General features: G+C 41.8%; 3 protein-coding genes across 3 annotated transcripts in view; all 3 read left to right on the plus strand.

Moving 5' to 3' along the window:
* The first annotated feature begins 3,614 nt into the window (after window positions 1-3,614).
* LOC135934400 (golgin subfamily A member 6-like protein 6) lies at window positions 3,615-8,888 on the plus strand. The gene is made up of 4 exons (XM_065476114.1): window positions 3,615-3,783; window positions 4,526-4,629; window positions 6,833-7,331; window positions 7,430-8,888. The coding sequence occupies exons 1-4, from the start codon at window positions 3,766-3,768 to the stop codon at window positions 8,480-8,482; spliced, it is 1,674 nt and encodes a 557-aa protein (XP_065332186.1). The 5' UTR covers window positions 3,615-3,765; the 3' UTR covers window positions 8,483-8,888.
* A 4,498-nt stretch (window positions 8,889-13,386) lies between these two features.
* Window positions 13,387-19,281, plus strand: part of imd (immune deficiency) — a 46,499-nt gene continuing 40,604 nt past the window's right edge. Inside the window, exon 1 of the mRNA XM_065476119.1 lies at window positions 13,387-13,397. The gene's annotated coding sequence lies outside the window, so the exon portion shown is untranslated. The remainder of the gene's footprint in view (window positions 13,398-19,281) is intronic.
* Window positions 13,407-18,653, plus strand: LOC135934398 (uncharacterized). Its single transcript, XM_065476111.1, has 7 exons — window positions 13,407-13,519; window positions 14,395-14,444; window positions 15,737-16,320; window positions 16,363-16,531; window positions 17,373-17,631; window positions 17,833-18,001; window positions 18,127-18,653. The coding sequence occupies exons 1-7, from the start codon at window positions 13,475-13,477 to the stop codon at window positions 18,468-18,470; spliced, it is 1,620 nt and encodes a 539-aa protein (XP_065332183.1). The 5' UTR covers window positions 13,407-13,474; the 3' UTR covers window positions 18,471-18,653.

A 19,281-nucleotide genomic window follows, 5' to 3' on the forward strand; every position in this document is an offset into this window, starting at 1 on the left:
AGGGCAAAGCCGAATCAACACTTAAAACAGGTGTTTCCCCTTTTTTACTCGACCTTTCTTATTTTCTTATAATCCTTTGACACTTTGTAAGACAATGGACAGGCCATATATCTTGGATGATTTTGCTTTAAAATCTTATTTTTTGAATAGTTATTTTCCAGTAGAAATGACTGTGCGAGTGTTGCTATTTTATTTAAATCCCTCCAAGACATGTTTGCCAGGTATGCTGCCTTTTCTCACGTGGTTTATATAATTTTGACGACTTTTTTAATAACATGAATGTATTGACGTAGTGTGAGAATAAACAACAATATAAGACACACAGTATGAATTTTTCCCATCAGATCTCAAAGTTCACTTGTGGCAGAAATTTTAGCGTGTTATGATGAATGTATTTTAGCGTGTTGTTGATGTGTTTAGTATATAGGCACTGTCCAGCGCGACTATCTTTTGATTTGCCGACGTTTCAGCGACATGTTCGCTTTGTACATGTGCCTTTTCACTTTTTTGTAAATGTTGATATCAGTGAAATAAATGAATAAATAAATAAATACCGACAAAAACTGTTCATGTCTCAAGCAGTTGAATTTAAAAAAAATAATGCCCTTTCGACTGATAAATGTATGTAATTTTTTCCAACATCTGGCGGAATGAACAAATATGTCGAAAGCTCACTTGATTAAGCTCAATTGATAACTTGCATTAAACCTGCCGGCTCATCGGCTCATGTCATGTACATGGCTGGGACCTAACTTTGTATAGTGAGAATTACGCAAGTGCGCGAGGCATACTTTTTTTGTTTCTGAGAGCGACACCGGTGACTTATGATGTTCTGTACCAACGTGGATGACGTTCACTTGCACAAAATGTTCCTCGGGGCGATTTGGCCCGCGTCTTCTAGTGGGCGACTTCCTCGTGCCTGACGGCTCACAAAGGACTCGTCAAAAGGATCGACAAGCGAATTGTATGTTCGCGTTTCATTCGGCACGCAGGCGAGAATTGCATTATGCATCGCGGCGCGTAATAGTCGGGCGTCCATGACTGCGCAGATATATGCTAGATTCACTTTCTTCGCAGGAGAGCATCATTAGCAGTAATGAGGACATTTAATTTTAATTCTCCGCGGTGCAGTGAAATCGCGCTGTTCACTTGCAACAATTATCAAGCCCACCACGGCGTTGGCGATTTAAAAAAAAATATTCGAGAAGTTCGGGCTTCATTCATGCTGTGCGCATTTGCTTTGGTTATTGTGAGTGTAGCGCAAAAAAGCGACCAGCGTGCTGCTCATTGAGGTGAAAAATTGGCTCTTCATATTAATGCACGCTGAGAGAGTTTGCTCGTCATTACGTTAAATTATAGATCTGTTCGATCTTTTTTGTCCACCGAAATATTAAAATTTGGCCCGTGGTGGTTGCGAAATGCTCCCAATCGGACACGTCGGCTAAAATTAAAGAGCGGATTATGGATTCGCGAGCGCCCCGCGGCATTTTTCGCCGCAGTGACGTGCCAGCCGCCCGTGTCCAGGGGCCAACTCGTGACAAAAGAATGTGTGTTTGTGTAACATCCGTCGACTTTTGGGCACACACATGCGATCTTTCCTCTTTTTATGCTAATTGCAAAACTGGTCGAAAGTACACCGGTGTCAGAATTTGGCAGCGTCTGCGATGCTCAAAATCGACGGACGCGCATTCGTGCCGCACTTTCGACGGACCAATTTGCACCTTGGACGTCCCGAACGTGGAAATAATCGCCTGGATAATTCGCGCGAATGAGCTTTTGCGCGATAATTTCACTTCGCAATTGCTTTCATGACTAGCTCGAGTCAATTCTCAACGCGGTACCATAAAAGAAAATTGACTCGAAATTGTGCATTATTTGCGCGACTAGCAATAAATTTTGCTCTTGGCGGCGAGTGTTTGTATTGGCAAAGCTGTTCAACACTCGACAGGCGTGATTTTCGGCAAACGTATTCCGCACGCATCTGCGCGGCCAGTTATGCAACTGCTTATCAGGCACAACAAATAAATGCGGACGTGTAAATGCAAAAACCTATAAAAGAAGTACGTCCTGATTCCCCGTGCGCACGCGAATTTGTATGCGGTACGCAATTCATGGAATAATCAAAAGTATACAAGCTCGCAGTATTGGTTGTTTCGGATAATTGCTTAAGTATGCTAATGGCTATCAGGAATATGATTGCAATAATTTTTCCACAGTTCAGTAACGTGCTATATTTTAAATGGACCAAAAGATATATTTACATTCACCAAAAGTTTCTACATAAGGCTGGATGGAGAAAAATAAAGTTAGTTTCTTCATTGTGAAAATTAAAACCATCACCATTAATCAGTTCGCTAATTTTAAGGACAGCACAATTTTGATAAAAACACGCTCAATAAATAAATCTTCCACACTCCGATTTTTTTCACTCATCATACATCAGAATCTTCCATTTGTTTTCTGAGATTGTTTTATCGGTGCACATATTTCGAGATGGGCGTCCCCCTGATTGCGAACAACTCGCGTAATCTCCGCGTCCTAATGACATCGCGAGCGAATAACATGGGCGCGCGGGCCTCATTGGAGGAAGTCCATAGTCCGGAAATGGACCAGAAAACAACGACTCTCGCCATTAGTCATTTAATCAAGAATTTTGTAGGGCAAAGTCATCTGCAATGGATACAAATAAGTCAAATAATTTGTAATGACTTAGAAAAAAAATCCTTATTGTTGTTTTAAACATTGTAAATAATTAGGTATATCTCTCAAGTATTTATACTTTTTTTAAAAAATATGATATATAATGCAAATTTATACAAAAATAAATTAATTGATTAAACAAAATAATTTTAAATAGTAAAAAAATTTAAATTATTTTTTTAATTAATTTAAAAATTTTAATAAACTCAATTTTATAAAATATTTCCTAATTTTTTAACGTGTTAATACAATTTTTATTAAAAAAATTTTAAAAATAGTTTTGTTTAAAAAAATTAAGTTCAACCCTTTCAGTTCCTGTTGACCTATATTATTTGTTCGCGATTTTATTGGGTGCAAATGCTTCGTTGCCAACTGAGGCCAAAGCAGGGCTGCTTTCCTATCTCAGCCAGAGACACCATCCAATTAAAAAGAGGTTTAAATTTCGTAAATTTGTCTATTAATTTTTTTTATAAACATGTGGGACACAACAAGTTCATCAGCTGGGTGCTTGTGCAACTAATGAGGGTCGGCGAAGAAAAGTTGCGTGCAATACTCAGTCGGGAACAAGTGAAATGACGGCTCGAATTCGAGCAGCGGGAAGGAGAGAGAGATCCCACCCTCTCGAAGCGGTGCGCGGCAAGTAGAGAAAGTGAAGCGACGCCGCCTTTTGTGGGACTAAAACACACACGTTGCTATACATTAAGACACAGGAGGGACGATTTTACGGTGTGAGCATTGGAAGGACGCGCGAGTGGTGATGGCCGTGTGGCGGTAGAGAAAAAAAACGAGCGAATGTGTGGCGGGGATTGCTTCTTTCTTCTTTCTCTCTCTAAAATATTAGAGAGTATCAGCCCTGTGCGGCGGCGGCTAAGTGGGGATACGCATTGTAGATATACCTGTGGTATATAAAGCACTCCGGATACCGCATTTTGATATCAGTCTGTCAAGAAAAGTAGGTGTAGGTCCACAGAGCCTGCAGCCTACCAGCCAACCGACCAGCAGAGTTTCCACCCCAACAGCAGCCATCTCCGAGCTGTGGCGAACAGAGGGTAGTCGCCGCGCAACATGAAGACCCTGTTCTTGGTTAGCCCTGTGGATTACGCAATTTACTCAAGCCCAAGTGATTAGTGAAGTGAATTTGGTGTACCGACCGCGTGTTCTCCATCCCACGGACAGGACTGTCAAATCTTCGCTGTTTTCGGTGCTTTTCCACAACGAAGTGATGCATTTTTTATTCTATTCGCGAAAAGCACCTTTTGCTTTTCAAAACAAACCATTTTCAATTTGAACTCCTCGGAGTTCACCCAGTTGCACATTTTCGCTGCGAAAACGCTCAAAACAGCCTTGAGACCATGTGATGGAAAACCGTTGTCGGTCGAGTGTACGCCAGACTCACTCATTCAACTCACGACGGTGCTTCTGCAGAGGAGATCTTGACGCACGACCAGTCGATAAGTATTCTCAAAGCGAGCAAAATTTTCTCATCTTGGACGTTTTATTACTCAGTGGCACGCAATATTTGCGCCTTCCAGTAAAGTTGTTGCTATATCATTTGCATTTGGAACTTTCTTTCATGACTTGACGGTATTGAAATTCCGTGATCACCCAGAGAATACGGAAAAAAAATTATTCAATGACTGACACATTTTGATGCCGGATTTGGCATCCGATTTCTAATTATGAACACCCCCGAGTATAGCTGGAAGGATCAATTCTTTTTAACTCAGCTTGCCATCTAAGTAATGAAAATATATTGCCGCTTTATCGACTGCTGTCGGGATCGCACAATTTTGCAGCTTATTTAAAATATTGATTTGTGTTGCAGGTGCCCATAGGCGCCTTACTGCTCTGGGCAAATATCGCCGCAGCAGACCCCATCCCACAACCTAAAGAAAATAAAGAAAAAGAAAATCAGCAAGTCAAGCGAGAGTAAGTATCATCGTGTCCGCAATTACCGTTCTGACCCGAAAGACGCTTTGTGTAATTAATTCTTAATTGGCCTAAAATGCCAAAATTACCTTACAAAGAAGGTGCGGCGTACTGTACTTTAAACGCTCACCTCGTTTTAACCTACAAAATATTTTTTCCTACACAACGCGGAAATAAATTTCATACAAAGCCCTAGGTCCGCTCGTGCTCAAGATAAAATTATTTCTTGTTTGATAATCGCTTTGCGGTTAAGAAGAATAAAAATAACGTAGAAAAAACTTCACACTCTAAATCCGATTAGGCTCGCGATGTTTTTATGCTCGTCCATCAAGCGTGCGCGCATTTAGCTAAAACAACACGCACAGTGTTACCAGCCAGCTTCCATAGGTGTAAATGACTCAAGTATGGTAAAAGAATCCCGCATAAATTACCACTCATATTTTCCAGTTTAATGTTTGCTTTTTCTAACCTTTACACCTCGGTGTGAGAAACAGGCTGCTGTTTTAAGCAGATCACGCTCTTTGGGTTGTCATAAAAAATAAACAACTTTCAACTGTGACGGTGCGACTCAAGTAAAACCGTCTCTCACACACACTCGCGTCACGATGACAACAACAATAAAATTTTCACCCGTCTGGCACACGCGATTTTTTCGCAATTAGGCGCACGCAGCATTCCCTAAATATCAAGTGAAGCGGTTACACCGGCGCAATTAGCGATTTCTCATTATTCGCCTCTAATCTGGCGGCATCGGAAGGAAGTGTGTTAATTAAGGCAGTGGCCGCCTTGCCCTACAATCGCTCTCCGGTTCGAGGATGTGGCCGGCCGGTCGGCCGGCGAATTTCGAGTGCTCACGCATCCTTATTACGCGGGAAAGGATCTTCTCTCTTTTGGCTAATCTGGAATCGCCGGCGGCGCGTGCCTAAAAAGCGTGATATGATTTGAAGGTCATTAACGTGCTCTAGAAAACGCCTTTTCCACATGCTTTTGCCGCAGCACACTCGTCGCGCTTGCACCGCAGATGTTGGGTGATCTATTATCCGGCGCAGATCGTTTTATTGAATTCACTTTCTCCCTTTTCCCCGCTCGTCTTGCATTTCTCCCCGAGATGCAATCTCCGCAAATTGGCCGTGTGCGCGCGCGCTCAATACGAATTCCAATTTTCAAATTAGCATAATCACGAGCCACTCTCCTGGATCGTCTCGTTCTCTCGCGGACGCACGTAAACCTCTTTTTGCACGGATGGAGCACACTGTGAAATTGAATATTGCTCAAAACGGAAAGGCAATAAACTTAAAATAATTAGCAAATATTTTCCCAAGCTTGGCATTTCGCGGCGAAAGTGGCGACTAAATTATTTGCCGCTGTGAGACAGAGGAAGAAGTAATTTAACTATGAATTTAAATATCTCTATTAAGCGTAACACATATAGGATGTGCGAAAGTAACGTGCGATTTTTTCTACGGAAATGTCTCCTTTTACTCTCAGTCCACTTCCTTCCGAGCTAGACAAAGCTTCATTAAGGCCGGCATCTAGTTCTCAGCGCCGCGGGATTCCCGACATGACACGCGTGTGTCATAGGTCTTGACGAAACAAAGAGGCTAATCGTGCGCGCACGCTGTAATTTTTTATGTTAACTCACATTTTAGCAGCCAATTCGAACACGCACAATCACCTCCATTGTTTATGCCCGTTTCGCTCCACCGTTAGCCTTTCAATACCGCGGGAATTTGAAAGCGCATTAATAAAAGAATTTCATTCAAAATATCATATCCCGCTCGAATTTTGCAGAGCACGCTAATTGCGCTTTTTAGCGATTTTTCTTTCACTTCTTTCAAAAGTGGCACACACTCATCCGTCTTCTCTTACTTTGGCATCATGCGAAGGAGATTAATGAGTAATTGCTCGCCTGCGTATTTACATTTCACTGCGCACAAATACACAAACACTCAGCAACGACACGGCAGCTTAGTTTTGTTTAATGGAAAAAGAGTGATAAGCTGCACACATTTCATGCATTCTGTCTTATTCGCTGATGTGCAACTTTCTCCGCGGCAACTGCATCAGAAAGCACGGCAGCTCATTGTTTTAATTGTTTACGCGATAATCACGGGCAATGTAGCTATTCTTTTATATTTTTCTCAACAAAGGAAACAATTACAGCCTTAACGCGCCCATTTTCACACTTTATTCCCTTTTCCAGCGCATCGCTCGACTTTGGCGGATATGGAGGTGGCGCTGCAGATTTAGGTGCCGGAGCGGTTGGCGGCTATGGCGATGGTGCAGCTGGCGGCTATGGCGATGGTGCAGCTGGCGGCTATGGCGATGGTGCAGCTGGCGGCTATGGCGGTGGTGCAGTTGGTGGTTATGGCGGTGGTGATGCTGGTGGATGGAAACCCGAAGTTGAGCATCACCACCACGAGCCAGAGCCCCAAGGCATCTGGAAAAAGAAACTCGTGTGGAAGGACGAATGGGTGAAGGTTTGGCGTACTGAGAAGAAGCTCATCTGGAAACCAGACTGGAAGAAGGTCCAGAAGGAAGTCTGGAAGGAGGTCCAGGTCCCTGTCTGGAAGGAAATCCAAGTTCCAGTCTGGAAGGAGATTCAAGTCCCCGTCTGGAAGGAGATTCAAGTTCCTGTCTGGAAGGAAATCAAGGTCCCAGTTTGGAAAGAAATCCAGATCCCCGTCTGGAAGGAAATCAAGGTAAATAAACATTGGCTATTAAATTTAAAAATATTTTTTTTGTGCTATTTATTTATATTAATTTTGTAAGCAAACTAAAATTCATTCTTGCTTCGCAGGTCCCCGTCTGGAAGGAAATTCAAGTGCCAGTTTGGAAGGAGATCAAGGTGCCAGTTTGGAAGGAAATCCAAGTCCCCGTCTGGAAAGAAATTCAAGTTCCTGTTTGGAAGGAGATCCAAGTTCCTGATTGGAAGGAGATCAAGGTCCCCGTGTGGAAAGAAATCCAAACTCCCGTCTGGAAGGAGATTCAAGTGCCCATCTGGAAGGAGGTGAAGACTCCCATCTGGAAGGAAATCAAGGTTCCCATCTGGAAGGAGGTTCAGGTTGAGGACTGGAAGAAGATCTGGGTTCCTGAGTGGCAGAAGGTTTGGGTGCCTCTGCCCAAACACCACGAAGTTGTTCACGATGATCACCACGGCCACGGTTGGGACCGCTCCGGACACGGCTGGGATGAGCACCACGAACCCGAGGGCGTCTGGAAGAAGAAGTTGGTCTGGAAGCCCGTATGGAAGAAAATCTGGAGGACCGAGAAGAAACTGGAATGGAAGGTCGACAAGCAGCTCATCTGGAAGGTTGACAAGGTCCAGGAATTCAAGACCGAGAAGAAACTCGAGTACAAGCATGACAAGGAGTTGATCTGGAAGGTGGACAAGAAACTGGTCTGGAGGACCGAGAAGAAGCTGGAATGGAAGACTGAGAAGAAGCAGGAGTGGAAGACCGACAAGGAACTGATCTGGAAACTGGAGAAGAAGCAGGAATGGAAGACCGACAAGCAGCTCATCTGGAAGCTGGAGAAGAAGCTCGAGTGGAAGACCGACAAGCAGCTCATCTGGAAGCAGGACAAGAAACTCGTATGGAAGCCAGAGAAGAAACTGGAGTGGAAGACTGACAAGAAACTGGAATGGAAGACCGAAAAGAAGGAGGAGTGGAAGACGGAAAAGAAGCTGGAGTGGAAGGATGACTGGAAACAGATCTGGGTACCTATCTGGAAAGAAATTCAGGTTCCTGACTGGAAGAAGGTCTCAAAGCCAGTTTGGGAGAAGGTCTGGATCCCCATCCATCACCCTGAGCCCGTGCACCACCCAGAACCAGTCAAGTCTGGCTGGTGGTGAGCCAATCAGCTGAATTAGTTTTCAAATAATCCAGTTGACTGACCCCTTGTAAATAATTCCAGTCCCCGAACGAGTTTAGTAAAAATAATTTTCCTCCTTTTTCTTCTCCGAGTACAAACCTTTCTTCCAAGTGAATTATCATCCACCTCAACGTGCTATGTTAAGATAACCGGGCGCTCTTGATACGTGGCTTGAAGCAAGTCAAAAAGTTTGTGTCAGTGGAGAAGTGAAGTGTGTCGAGCATTCAGGGTTTTACTCCTGTTGTCTGTTGATCCAACTTATTGTAAAACATATTTTTCATTTAAAATCACGCCTTTATGCAACTTGTTTCTACGAAATATTTGTATGTGTCAAGTTGTATTATAACTTGTACAGTAAAAGTGAAACACATTTTTTATAAAAATAATTTTGTTTATTTAAACCAATACCCTATAAAATACAGAAATAATTCTTCAATAATGCTCTTGAAAAACGTAAACCAATAAAGCTTAATCCGCCAAACAGTGGCAAAATGTTAATATTTTGTGAAAGTTAATTTGGCGGCCGAAAGAGGCGCTTTCTTCCAATCTGCTACCAAAATTGGTTCTCCAGTTCCTTACTGTACGCATCACCTGGCGAAGGAAACACGCACCATGAGCTGGTGAAAGTATCCAGTGCCTCCAGCACGCGCTCATCTTTTACACACACACTCGTAAAAATTAGGCCAGTGTTGAGGAAAAATTAGCTTGGTCGCCGCGCACAACCACACACATGCGAGTTTATTAGCCTTTACCAAAACCTATGCGATGCGCTAACTTTCGTCTTCTAGAGAATACCACGCCAATTAAATCAAATATTATTCGGTGTCAGCGCAGCTATACATTCCAGTTGCCAACTTATTTATTCTCAGTCGCTGCCAATGAAAAGTAAAACTGAATGTTGCTTGTTAAGAGAGTTGGAGCTCAAAGGGCATCGGAGGCGAGAATAAAAGTGCAAGAAGAATCTGACTCACACACGAGATGCGAGTAAATGTCGCCCCCCTGGACTTTCACTACTTTTCATTTTATGCATCACTTACTTTCTCCAGGATCATGCCCACGGTCAGCGCGCCCTGCAGCTTTTCACGGGAGGTTATGTACCAAGTTCATGACGCCGGTTCAATTAGGGCGGTTTATTTACTTGTCCGCTGTGACAACTCGTTCAAGTGCAGCATTAAAAGGAAAGTCATTTAACACCCGGGATTGTGTGATGAGCGTTGTAGAGGATTCTGTATAAAATTCAAAATAAATTGAACAATGAATAACAATTTTAATTTTGGCTAGATAATTGAATGGAACAATGCGAGCACTGACAAGCGAAAATCGCAGCCCACTTTTCACGCATCTGTCCAGCGGTTATTCTTTATTTTCGCGTCGCTGCCTTTTACTGCCAACCATTTTTTCTGCAATTTACGTGAAATATTTTATGGTTAAAGGCGTTTCTCTCTGAATAAAATTGTAAAAAAACATCATAAATAGCACTGTTTTGACGATTCATTTTAATAGAGAGCGCGTGCCTAATTATTATTCACCAAACGTATAAGCTAAGCTTACGCTTGCCCTTTCAGTTTTGATTCGTTAACACACAAAAGAGAGACACAATTTCTCCTCGGCTCGGATACACAATCGTATCATTTTAATCTCTCGTGTGCATACGTAAACAAGCGTCAAAGGCGTAAGAAAATTGAAAGTCTGATATCTACTGGACGATGCTTTTCTAGAACTCTTTATTCTGACGTAAATTATAAGCGAATTAGTCGTGAGAAATCTAAATAAGAACGGTATAATCGTTTCTTGAGCTATGAAGGTCGCTGGCAGTGGATATTAATTGTCAATAAAATGAATGCGTTCGCGATAGTCATCTCGCCTAAGCCTAAAGTCACGGATCATGGAGGTAATATTAAAATTGATGCCTGAATGCACTTTCTACCATGAATTGTGCTATTACCTCCAATTCGAAGTTCAATGTCATGTGAACAATTGTAACCTGAATTACGTTCAAACTGCGAGAGTGTATTTAGATTCAAATTTTGGTTTATTACGGATCAGCAGGGCAACTGTGCCCCATACATCCACATCCAGAACTTAACAAAAATATAACAAAGCATTTTTTATTTATCATAAACAGTGCATTTAATTTTGAAAAACTTTCTAAACCTTGCTAATTAAAATATTTTAAAAAGGTAATTAAATACCCAATCTCTTAAATGATTCTATATGTGACCCAATAAATGAACATAATGAAATTTAATCATGCATTAAAAATTCCGGGTCTTAAGTTCAAAATAATTTGAGATGGCGAACTTGAATTATATGTATTAAGGTTGCGTGGATTGCTTCGAAATTTCTTGATTATGCTTATATTGCCGGTCCGAGTCCAAGTCATGTTATTCATACATTAAGTTATACATGGAGGTATAAAGACTCAAGTTAATAAAGAAATCTGTATTCCTGGAAAGCAAAGCAACCGACACCAACTTATCACCTCTTATATGGATTTATGCTAAGCGCCATTTTTACTCTCAGGCGGATTGTTGATGCAATTAAAACGAGACTTTGTTTTACAATCACTAAAAGAATTACACTTGGAGTTGTTGGTATTTTCAGTAGGGTTTATGCTAATTTGAAGTTATTTTGTTTTACAAAAACCTTTTCATCAAAAGTTGTTTAAATTGTTGGTATAAGCATATGAAGGCAATTATAAATTTGACAAAAAATTACATCAGTTTTTTATATTTTTTTTTGCTCTTTTTATCCCTGTCCAAGGACCGGGAAGGGCGCGCACTGTACTGGCACGAATGCTGAAACCCGGATCCCAATAACACCGCGAACGGATAACATGGGCGCACCAGGCCGCACAGGGACCCAGCCCACTGAAGGGCCACTTGCCTCCGCACCGAGGACTGCATTGAAACGCTAGACATTCGTCCCGTGAAGCCAAATCACGCATGCTGGAAAGGTTCAAACCAGCAAGTAGCGTGGTTATCTTGGTATAAATAGCATTAAATTTGATTTTGGTGATTATTTAAACAAAAAATGTTCGTTCAGAATATTTCATTGGCTTGAATCTAATTCTAAGCTCTAATTCTAAGATCTTAGAATTCTGAAAATGAGTCTAGTTATTACTGTTTTGATTGCTGTTTAGATTAATCAGTTATTCAGTTGTGAAAGTTGCGATTTTTTTATTTGTTCTTGTGGTAATTAAGATGGCTATTGCATTGATAATGGCGCAGCGCCACCATGATGTGATTTCAACACACTTTCAAAAACTATATGATATCTCAAAATATGGAAAGGTATAATATTTCTGTTTCTGGATATAAACGCCAATTTTAATCAGGGACACAGCTATAAAGCAAAAATATTATCATGCACTACGAACAGTCCTGTATATTATTAAATCTTCAATTCAATTTATGGCAAACCGATGTTGCAATTCATTTGTACAATAGTTAAAAAAACACTAATTGCCAGGACGCCATTAAAGAAAAAAAATATTCAAATTAGTAAGATGCTTCCTGCAAGGTTCATTTTAAGCATCGTGCTATATGAACCATAAATGGAATACGCGGTGCCTGTTTCATTTAATTCACGGCAAAACTACTGCCCTATTATTTCAGGCAAACGTCAGTTCCATTATCCTCACGACCTCTAACAAGTAAACATTTCTAATTAGAGAGAAGTGAAAAGGAGCCGGCAGAGTGATGAGTTCAACTCATGCAGAGCTAAAGGTCGGTGCACGGAGACCTGCGGCAAATGATTTTCGCCTACAGTACAAAGTACAAAGCAGCATGAGAGTGACGGGAAGATTGCATTTTCATGACCGAGAGTTTCCAAGCAGCACACATTTGCATCGGACAACAAAGAGAAGATAAGTTTGTGCGATTGTGCTGAGTGTATTTGAGAGAAGAACTCAGTGGACCTACTTCTCTGCTTACGGCGATTCTCGTGGTCTACGTGCACGCAAAAAGCGTTGGATTTGCTATTGATCCATTAAATTGTAATCGCGCACACTCACACGCATAACATCAAAACCGCGCATTGGCATTACGAAGTGTGTGTGTGTGTGTGTGTGTGTGTGTGGTTTGTTTTTATTGCACGCATTTATGCCGCGAACAAATCAATCAATGCAGCTGAGTACTAGCCTCAAAGCAATAGAGAGATGAGACACGCGGAAAAGGCATTGAACTTGCAACAACTCTGCAGCCGGTTTATTTACACTTTCTGGACCTTGGCAATGTCAGGCAACAATAAATAACTCACCGGTGCATTCGCTTTCGTTGAATGTTTTTGCTTCTTAATTGCTGCAAGTACCACATTTTATTGAAATTGACTTTGTTTTAAAATTTCTATTCAGTCTGATAGTTGGATTTCCCTCCAGCTGTGGTTTAATTGTTTTATTCGTGCTTAAGACGTTTGAATAAAATTGCTAAAAGTTAATTTACTTGATGCTATAGGAAGTATTAAAACTTGCCCATAATTTTTTCGCCGGTAAAATACCGTCAATTCAACAACAAAAAGAGTTATTTTAAAAATGACGCAAACCCAAAATCATTTATTTCCCCAGAAAAAAAGCATTTTTGGTTTATAAAACTTATTTCTCTTCCTACAAGTATTACGCAGTTTGAAAATCAAATAAAATTGTAAAGTGGACGATATTTAATCATTGTTTGAATTTTCAATCAATGCCTCTTTTATTTTTTTAACCAAATCAAACAAGTTAAGTCAATTCCTATGACACAATTTATATATGGATAGTAAAAAATATCAAACGTCATTAATGTTTGTTCTTACAATCAAAATAAATTAAAAAACACCTTAAATAGATGGACTGGCTTTCCAATAGGAAAACGGGAAGGGTTGAGATACATTCGCGCACCCCACGTAAAAAGGTATTGTCTTAGGGAAAGTCCAGCCAGGTGATGCACATCTATATAACGGAGTGGAACTCCTTAGCGGTGTTCATTCCGGCATCATGCGGCGAGCACAGCGGAGGCCCCGACGCCCTCCTCTCCTACCGGTGCGTATACATCTCATTCTTGTCTTCTCGTTTTTCAATTCTAGCATCGCTCGTTTGGATTAAGATGTCAACTTTCATGAACTGAATTGAAGACGTTTCATACAAATTGAAATCTAATTATTTTCAGTTTTGTGAAAATATTTAATTATTGACGTTCTAAATGCGCACGCCTATTAACTAAGCAATTAATTTAATATACAATTAAATTTCGCTCTAGACTAATCTTTCTGATCCACTTGCTCGTCATACAAATTTAACTAATTCGCAGGTTATGCATGGAAGCAGAAAGTAAAATTAGCATCCTCCTGACACAGTTCCTTAAAATATAACTCGATCATCGTCATAAAATCAAAATTGAGCTGCGCGCCGTGATTGTAAAGATGAAAAACTGGTTCCAAATTGCAGTTGACTCCTCAAAGTGCGCACTTGCTTGGCGGTCCGCGCCACTAAAAGTTGTTTACCGAGAATCAGACCCAATTTCTATTCTTGTGGAGTTCATTACGCGTGCAGTGGGTCAGTGTGGCCGAGCAAACACTGTGTCCGAGTCGCACCTTTCCACGTGCGTTTTGCCCGGTGCGTGCACTTGCATTTCTCTTTGGGTGCTAACAAAAATGACACCGTTGCTGGATGCTGCGCGGCCTATCTCCGTCCGGAGGTTAAATAATCTTGTGTGCGCACTTTCCAGCCGGCGAAGAAAGTTCAGCATATACACACAAACACTTGCCAGCGTAGGCGCCCATATCTTGAATAATTGTCCGTATTTGGCCGTTGAACACTTTCATTTTGCATCCACGCGAATTTCAACGCCGGTTATTTCATCGCACTTTCGCCGTGTCTCGACGAGATTCTAAATTTGGCATTCGGTTTTTCCACAGGCTCTGCTGGTGTTGGCGCTTTTCTCGTTGGCAGCGACGGCCGAACCCAGGTGAGCGTGCTTTGTCAATCTTTGAGAGATTGCGTGTATGTGATCTCCGGGAAACGACGTTGCTCCGTGAGGAAGTAAAAGGGGCACTGGGTCGCGAAGAATGCGGCACGAAACTTGATCCTTCCTTAGTGTCTGATCCGTGCATTATGCAACTTCGTTCTTTCCTCTATTGAAGTCTAGTGACAAAACACTCGTGTTCCGGTGGAAGCGACAATAAATTTTGCAATAAAAGGAAACAACCTGAAACTTTTTACATGTTTATAACTTGCACTGTTGCTTCACACATTTTTCTCTCTTTTTTTGGCGATAATATATTTTGATCATTTCGGTTTTCTTCTGTAAACAAATTTGGCCCTGAGACTTTCCAATACATTTATTTTTCTATTTTTGTTTTGGCGCACACCTTGCGTGACCTTGGTAGAGATTAGAGTCTATATTATCCTCTTGGATCTGTGAGGTTTAGTTTCACTAGCCTCGCAGGAAGCGAAATTTTCTTTAAAGCTTTTCATATCAATTGGTTAGTATCATTTTAATTTATTACACGAGTGAAACGCGCGTCGATTTCTCCAAAAATTCTCTGCATTTCATGTTCATTTTTCTTTGATTGTGTGATAGAAGCAGATGGCAATAATAATGCGCGTTTTAAACGAGAGCGCGCCGACTTGACAGCATTAATAATTAATGGTTTTATGCTTTTATCTACCTTTCGGGCGGTGAAAGAACGAGTTCAAGTAAAAGTGTTTCAACTCGTTAACACAAAGACGTCTCTTTTTAACATATTGCTTTCCAATCCGTGTTTGTTTAAAACCCAGTCGCGGATTATTCTTTTTCGCAACCACACGCTAGATCTCATTATATAATTACCGGCCGCGAATAGAAATAATTAAATAATGCGAATAGTTTAGGACAAACAGGAATCTTGTTTCAAGAATTTAGCGGTGCAAACAGCTTTCTTTTCCCTGCCGTCCTCTCAAAACCAGCCACGCGAAGAGTGAAATTCCATTTTTGGAGCACCGGAGACGGAGAGGCCGGTATTTAAATTGTATCAAAAATAATTGCCTTTGAATGAGTAAAAAGGAGAGATGCACGAATTTTATGAGCGAGTCCTAATTTTTTCTCTCGAGTACGCAGCGCATTTTAAAGGCAGACAAAGTTTCTCTGTCCATCCCACTTATCTAGGAGATTCCATCCCCCGAGGTCAAAAAATTATCGCCTTGTCGCGTGCTCGGCTTGGCTCAGATACAAAATTATCCTTCTCAAGTCTGACAAATCATCACTTTTATTCGTTTCAGCCCCGGAGCCGTTTCCTTTCCAAATGATGGTGGTGTGTCAGTAACCAGAACGAGCCGTGGTCTCGGCTCCAGTCTCACCTTTCCCAAAGACTCGTCACGAGACGGCGACTCGGGTGTGAAGGTTGTCAGGTCCATCTTGCCAGGCCAGTCATCAGGCGGATTCGCCTTTCCCTCCTCGGCGCAGAGCGACAGCACGCGCCAGTCGAAGAGCCTGACCTTCCCCACGGAATCGTCGGCGTCCAAACTAGCGGATCCGCAGCCCTTCAGGTCGCAGCGGGGCCTGAAGTTCCCCGGCAAAGGTGACGATGGTGCCGCCGCCGCCTCAGAGAAAAAGGAGACGAGAAACGTCAACTTTGGCTACGACTTCGACGAAGGCGGCTACGGTGGCCACGGCGGCCACGGATTTGAGGACGCCGCTTCCACCTCCGGGGGCGGCTACTACGGGGGCGGTGGCAATGGAGGCGGCAGTAGCTTTGCTGGCGGAAGCAGCTACGGGGGTGCCAGCAGCTTCGGAGGCGGAGGTGCTGGTGGCTACGGAGGAAGCAGCAGCTTCGGAGGCGCTGGTGGCAGCTTCGGAGGCGGAGGTGCTGGTGGCTATGGAGGAAGCAGCAGCTTCGGAGGCGGAGGTGCTGGTGGCTATGGAGGAAGCAGCAGCTTCGGAGGCGATGGTGGCTATGGAGGAAGCAGCAGCTTTGGCGGTGAAGGTGATGGAGCTGAAGACTATGGCGATGAGGGCTACTCGGCTGGACCACATGGATATGGATACGAAGATGATGTTGGAGGCTACGATGAGGGGTAAGGAATTATCAACATTTTCCCAAAATTTAGCACACATTCGGTTTTCTTATATTCGTTTTTAAAATTTTGATCAACCACACTTCACAAAATATATTTTAACGTTCAGTTTATCACAACTTTTCTTGAAAGCTTTGATATTTTTAGTTTCCAAATTCTTAGATTAGCATTTAAAAACATTTTCGTAGCCAATGAATTTTACAGCCATAATACGCTATATTTAAAACGTTGAATCATTTCAATAAGTTGGGGTATATATAAGCATGAAATGAAAGTTTGTACGCAAAATTTGGCAAATTAGGGAATTGATGTGTCAATAATCGGTTCATAGTAACTTTTATATTAACAAAAATCAGCCAAAATAACAATATAATCCATTTGAAAAAAGGAATTTAATTTCTATTTTAGTATTTTTGTAGTTAACCGCTCTGGCTGATTTTCAGCAAAAATTAATATACATTCCTATACTTTCTCCAAAGATTCTTGCGAGACTAATTCATTGAGTGCAACTTCTATAAAATGTTTTGACATAAATGCTACAAAACGGGAATTAAATTTCATAGTGAGTGATTTCACGAAATTATGCTGGCCGCAAATCCAATTTTTTCGTCTCGGGAGATAATCTTTGATGAGCGAGTGAGTGCATTAATATCATCTCGTGAGTAGGTCATTCGCTATTAGGAGAAAACGCGCGATGCGCATTGTAAATGTTCATTTGCGCAGAATGTACCCGCTGAAGCTCAAAGTAGCAGTGGGCCATGTGTGCCTTTCATTTGAAGCCGCAAATTACCAAAATCAAAAATTAGACCACGGTTTGCAATGACGTGACGCGTATTTGCAGAGGCTACGGCGACGAAGAAGCTGCCAGCCACGTGTCCCACGGATACGGGCACGAAGAGCACGACCACGAAGTGCCGCACAACCACAAAGCCGACGGCAAGTGGAAAAAGAGGCTGATTTGGAAGCCCCGCTGGAAGAAGGTGTGGAAGCATGCCAAGAAGCAGATCTGGACGCCACATTGGAAGAAAACATACAAGCCATTGTGGAAAACCACTTGGAAACCGGACTGGAAGCAAATTTGGATTCCTGCGTGGAAACAGGTAATGTTTATGTTGTGTTTCATATTTTTGCACAATTTATTTGACAAATAAAAAAATTCGATTAGCTTTTAAAAAATTTAGCGTCGCAAAAATTACCAATAAATCTTTTGTAAAAATACGTTTTGGTGAAGGCTATTTTTATACGAATTTTAAACAGCGAAGATGAGGTTTGCTTTAATTTATTGTAAAATTATTTTGCAGATTTACAAGCCAGTGCTCGTAAAACAGTTGGTGCCAGGAGAAAAAACGCACGGAACTGATTACGAAGGATGGGAATACACGTCGCACGAGCTGTGGAGGAAGAAGCTGATTTGGAAGCCTTATTGGAAAAAGTACTGGAAACCAGGCCAGAAGCAAATTTGGATTAAAGGTAACATAAATATAAAATATAAGAAAAATTGAAATATACACGCTGTTTCGGCTAATAGTAAATGTCTCTTTGACTTCATTGAATTTTCCTCGGCTACCTGATTGTTAAACCAAATAAAATTTCAGGCAAGAAGTTGATATGGCAGCCGGCATGGCGCAAGAAGTGGGTGTCCGGTTGGAAACCAATCAAGGTGCCCGCCTGGAAGAAAATCTGGACGCCTGTTTGGATATCAGAGTGGGTGCCTTTCCCAAAACACGAGGAGGTTTGGGACCGCAAGTCTGCGTCGGCGACCGCTGAATCAGGGCAGCAGCAGCAGCAGGAGGATTTGGCCGGGCCGGAGGACCGTACGACGAGAGACACCTCCGACAAAGAAGCAGCGACGACGGGATTCAAATTCCCTCAAGTCGCAGCCTCTGCCGCAGCGGGCAAGCGGATCGACCCTAAAATCTCCACATGGTCTTGGCAGTGAATTGCCAGGAAAGTGGGTTTTGAGTGCAAAAGACTTATAAACACTAACATTAGTCTTGTAGAGGAATGTGTTTATTAATTTATTAGCTGTCTTGCGGGACAACAACCTGGAAAAATGTAAATACTGTGCGAGAATAAAACGGGTTTTTCAAATAAAAATATTGCTGATTGTCTCAAATGAAAACGGTCTCTTTACTGGTTGTCTGTCGTTCTTTATTTCTTCAAATTGAAACGTGACATATTTTACCATCTCTATTTATATCACATCAAAAATAACAGACCTAAAATAGATTCTAACTTATTTATCATTTATATACGCGTTGCTGGTGATCTCTCATCCCCATATTGTAGATACACAATATTTATATACATTTCACGCGAATCATGTTCCTTAATTTGAAACGCTCTCGCATCATACTTTCAATTATAATCACTCAAGTGACTATTTTTAACGTCAATTAATTAAAACGTTTGCCCAACTATAAACTGATTCAATTCGCTGTGTAAATAGGACGTGCTAATTAATTCCTCCGCCCGTGTGCGCTGCGTAATAATTCAAATTTGCTGGCACATCGAACACATACATATTAACAATATTACACGCACAACAACAACAACAACTTATTATTGGTGTTCTCCAACGCGCATTGGAAGGGACAAAACGAGAGTAGCATATTATAATTTGACACAGACATCTCCTGCGCGCCAACTTCTTGCTTTCATTTGTACTTTCCCAGTGCTGGGAAACTTCTCTGCTCGCCGCTTTCTTGAGCATATCCGTCCCCAAAACAGACTTGTAAACCAAATCGAGT

Source organism: Cloeon dipterum, chromosome 1 (genome assembly GCF_949628265.1).
Source record: "Cloeon dipterum chromosome 1, ieCloDipt1.1, whole genome shotgun sequence".
In the NCBI taxonomy this organism is placed as follows: Eukaryota; Metazoa; Arthropoda; class Insecta; order Ephemeroptera; family Baetidae; genus Cloeon; species Cloeon dipterum.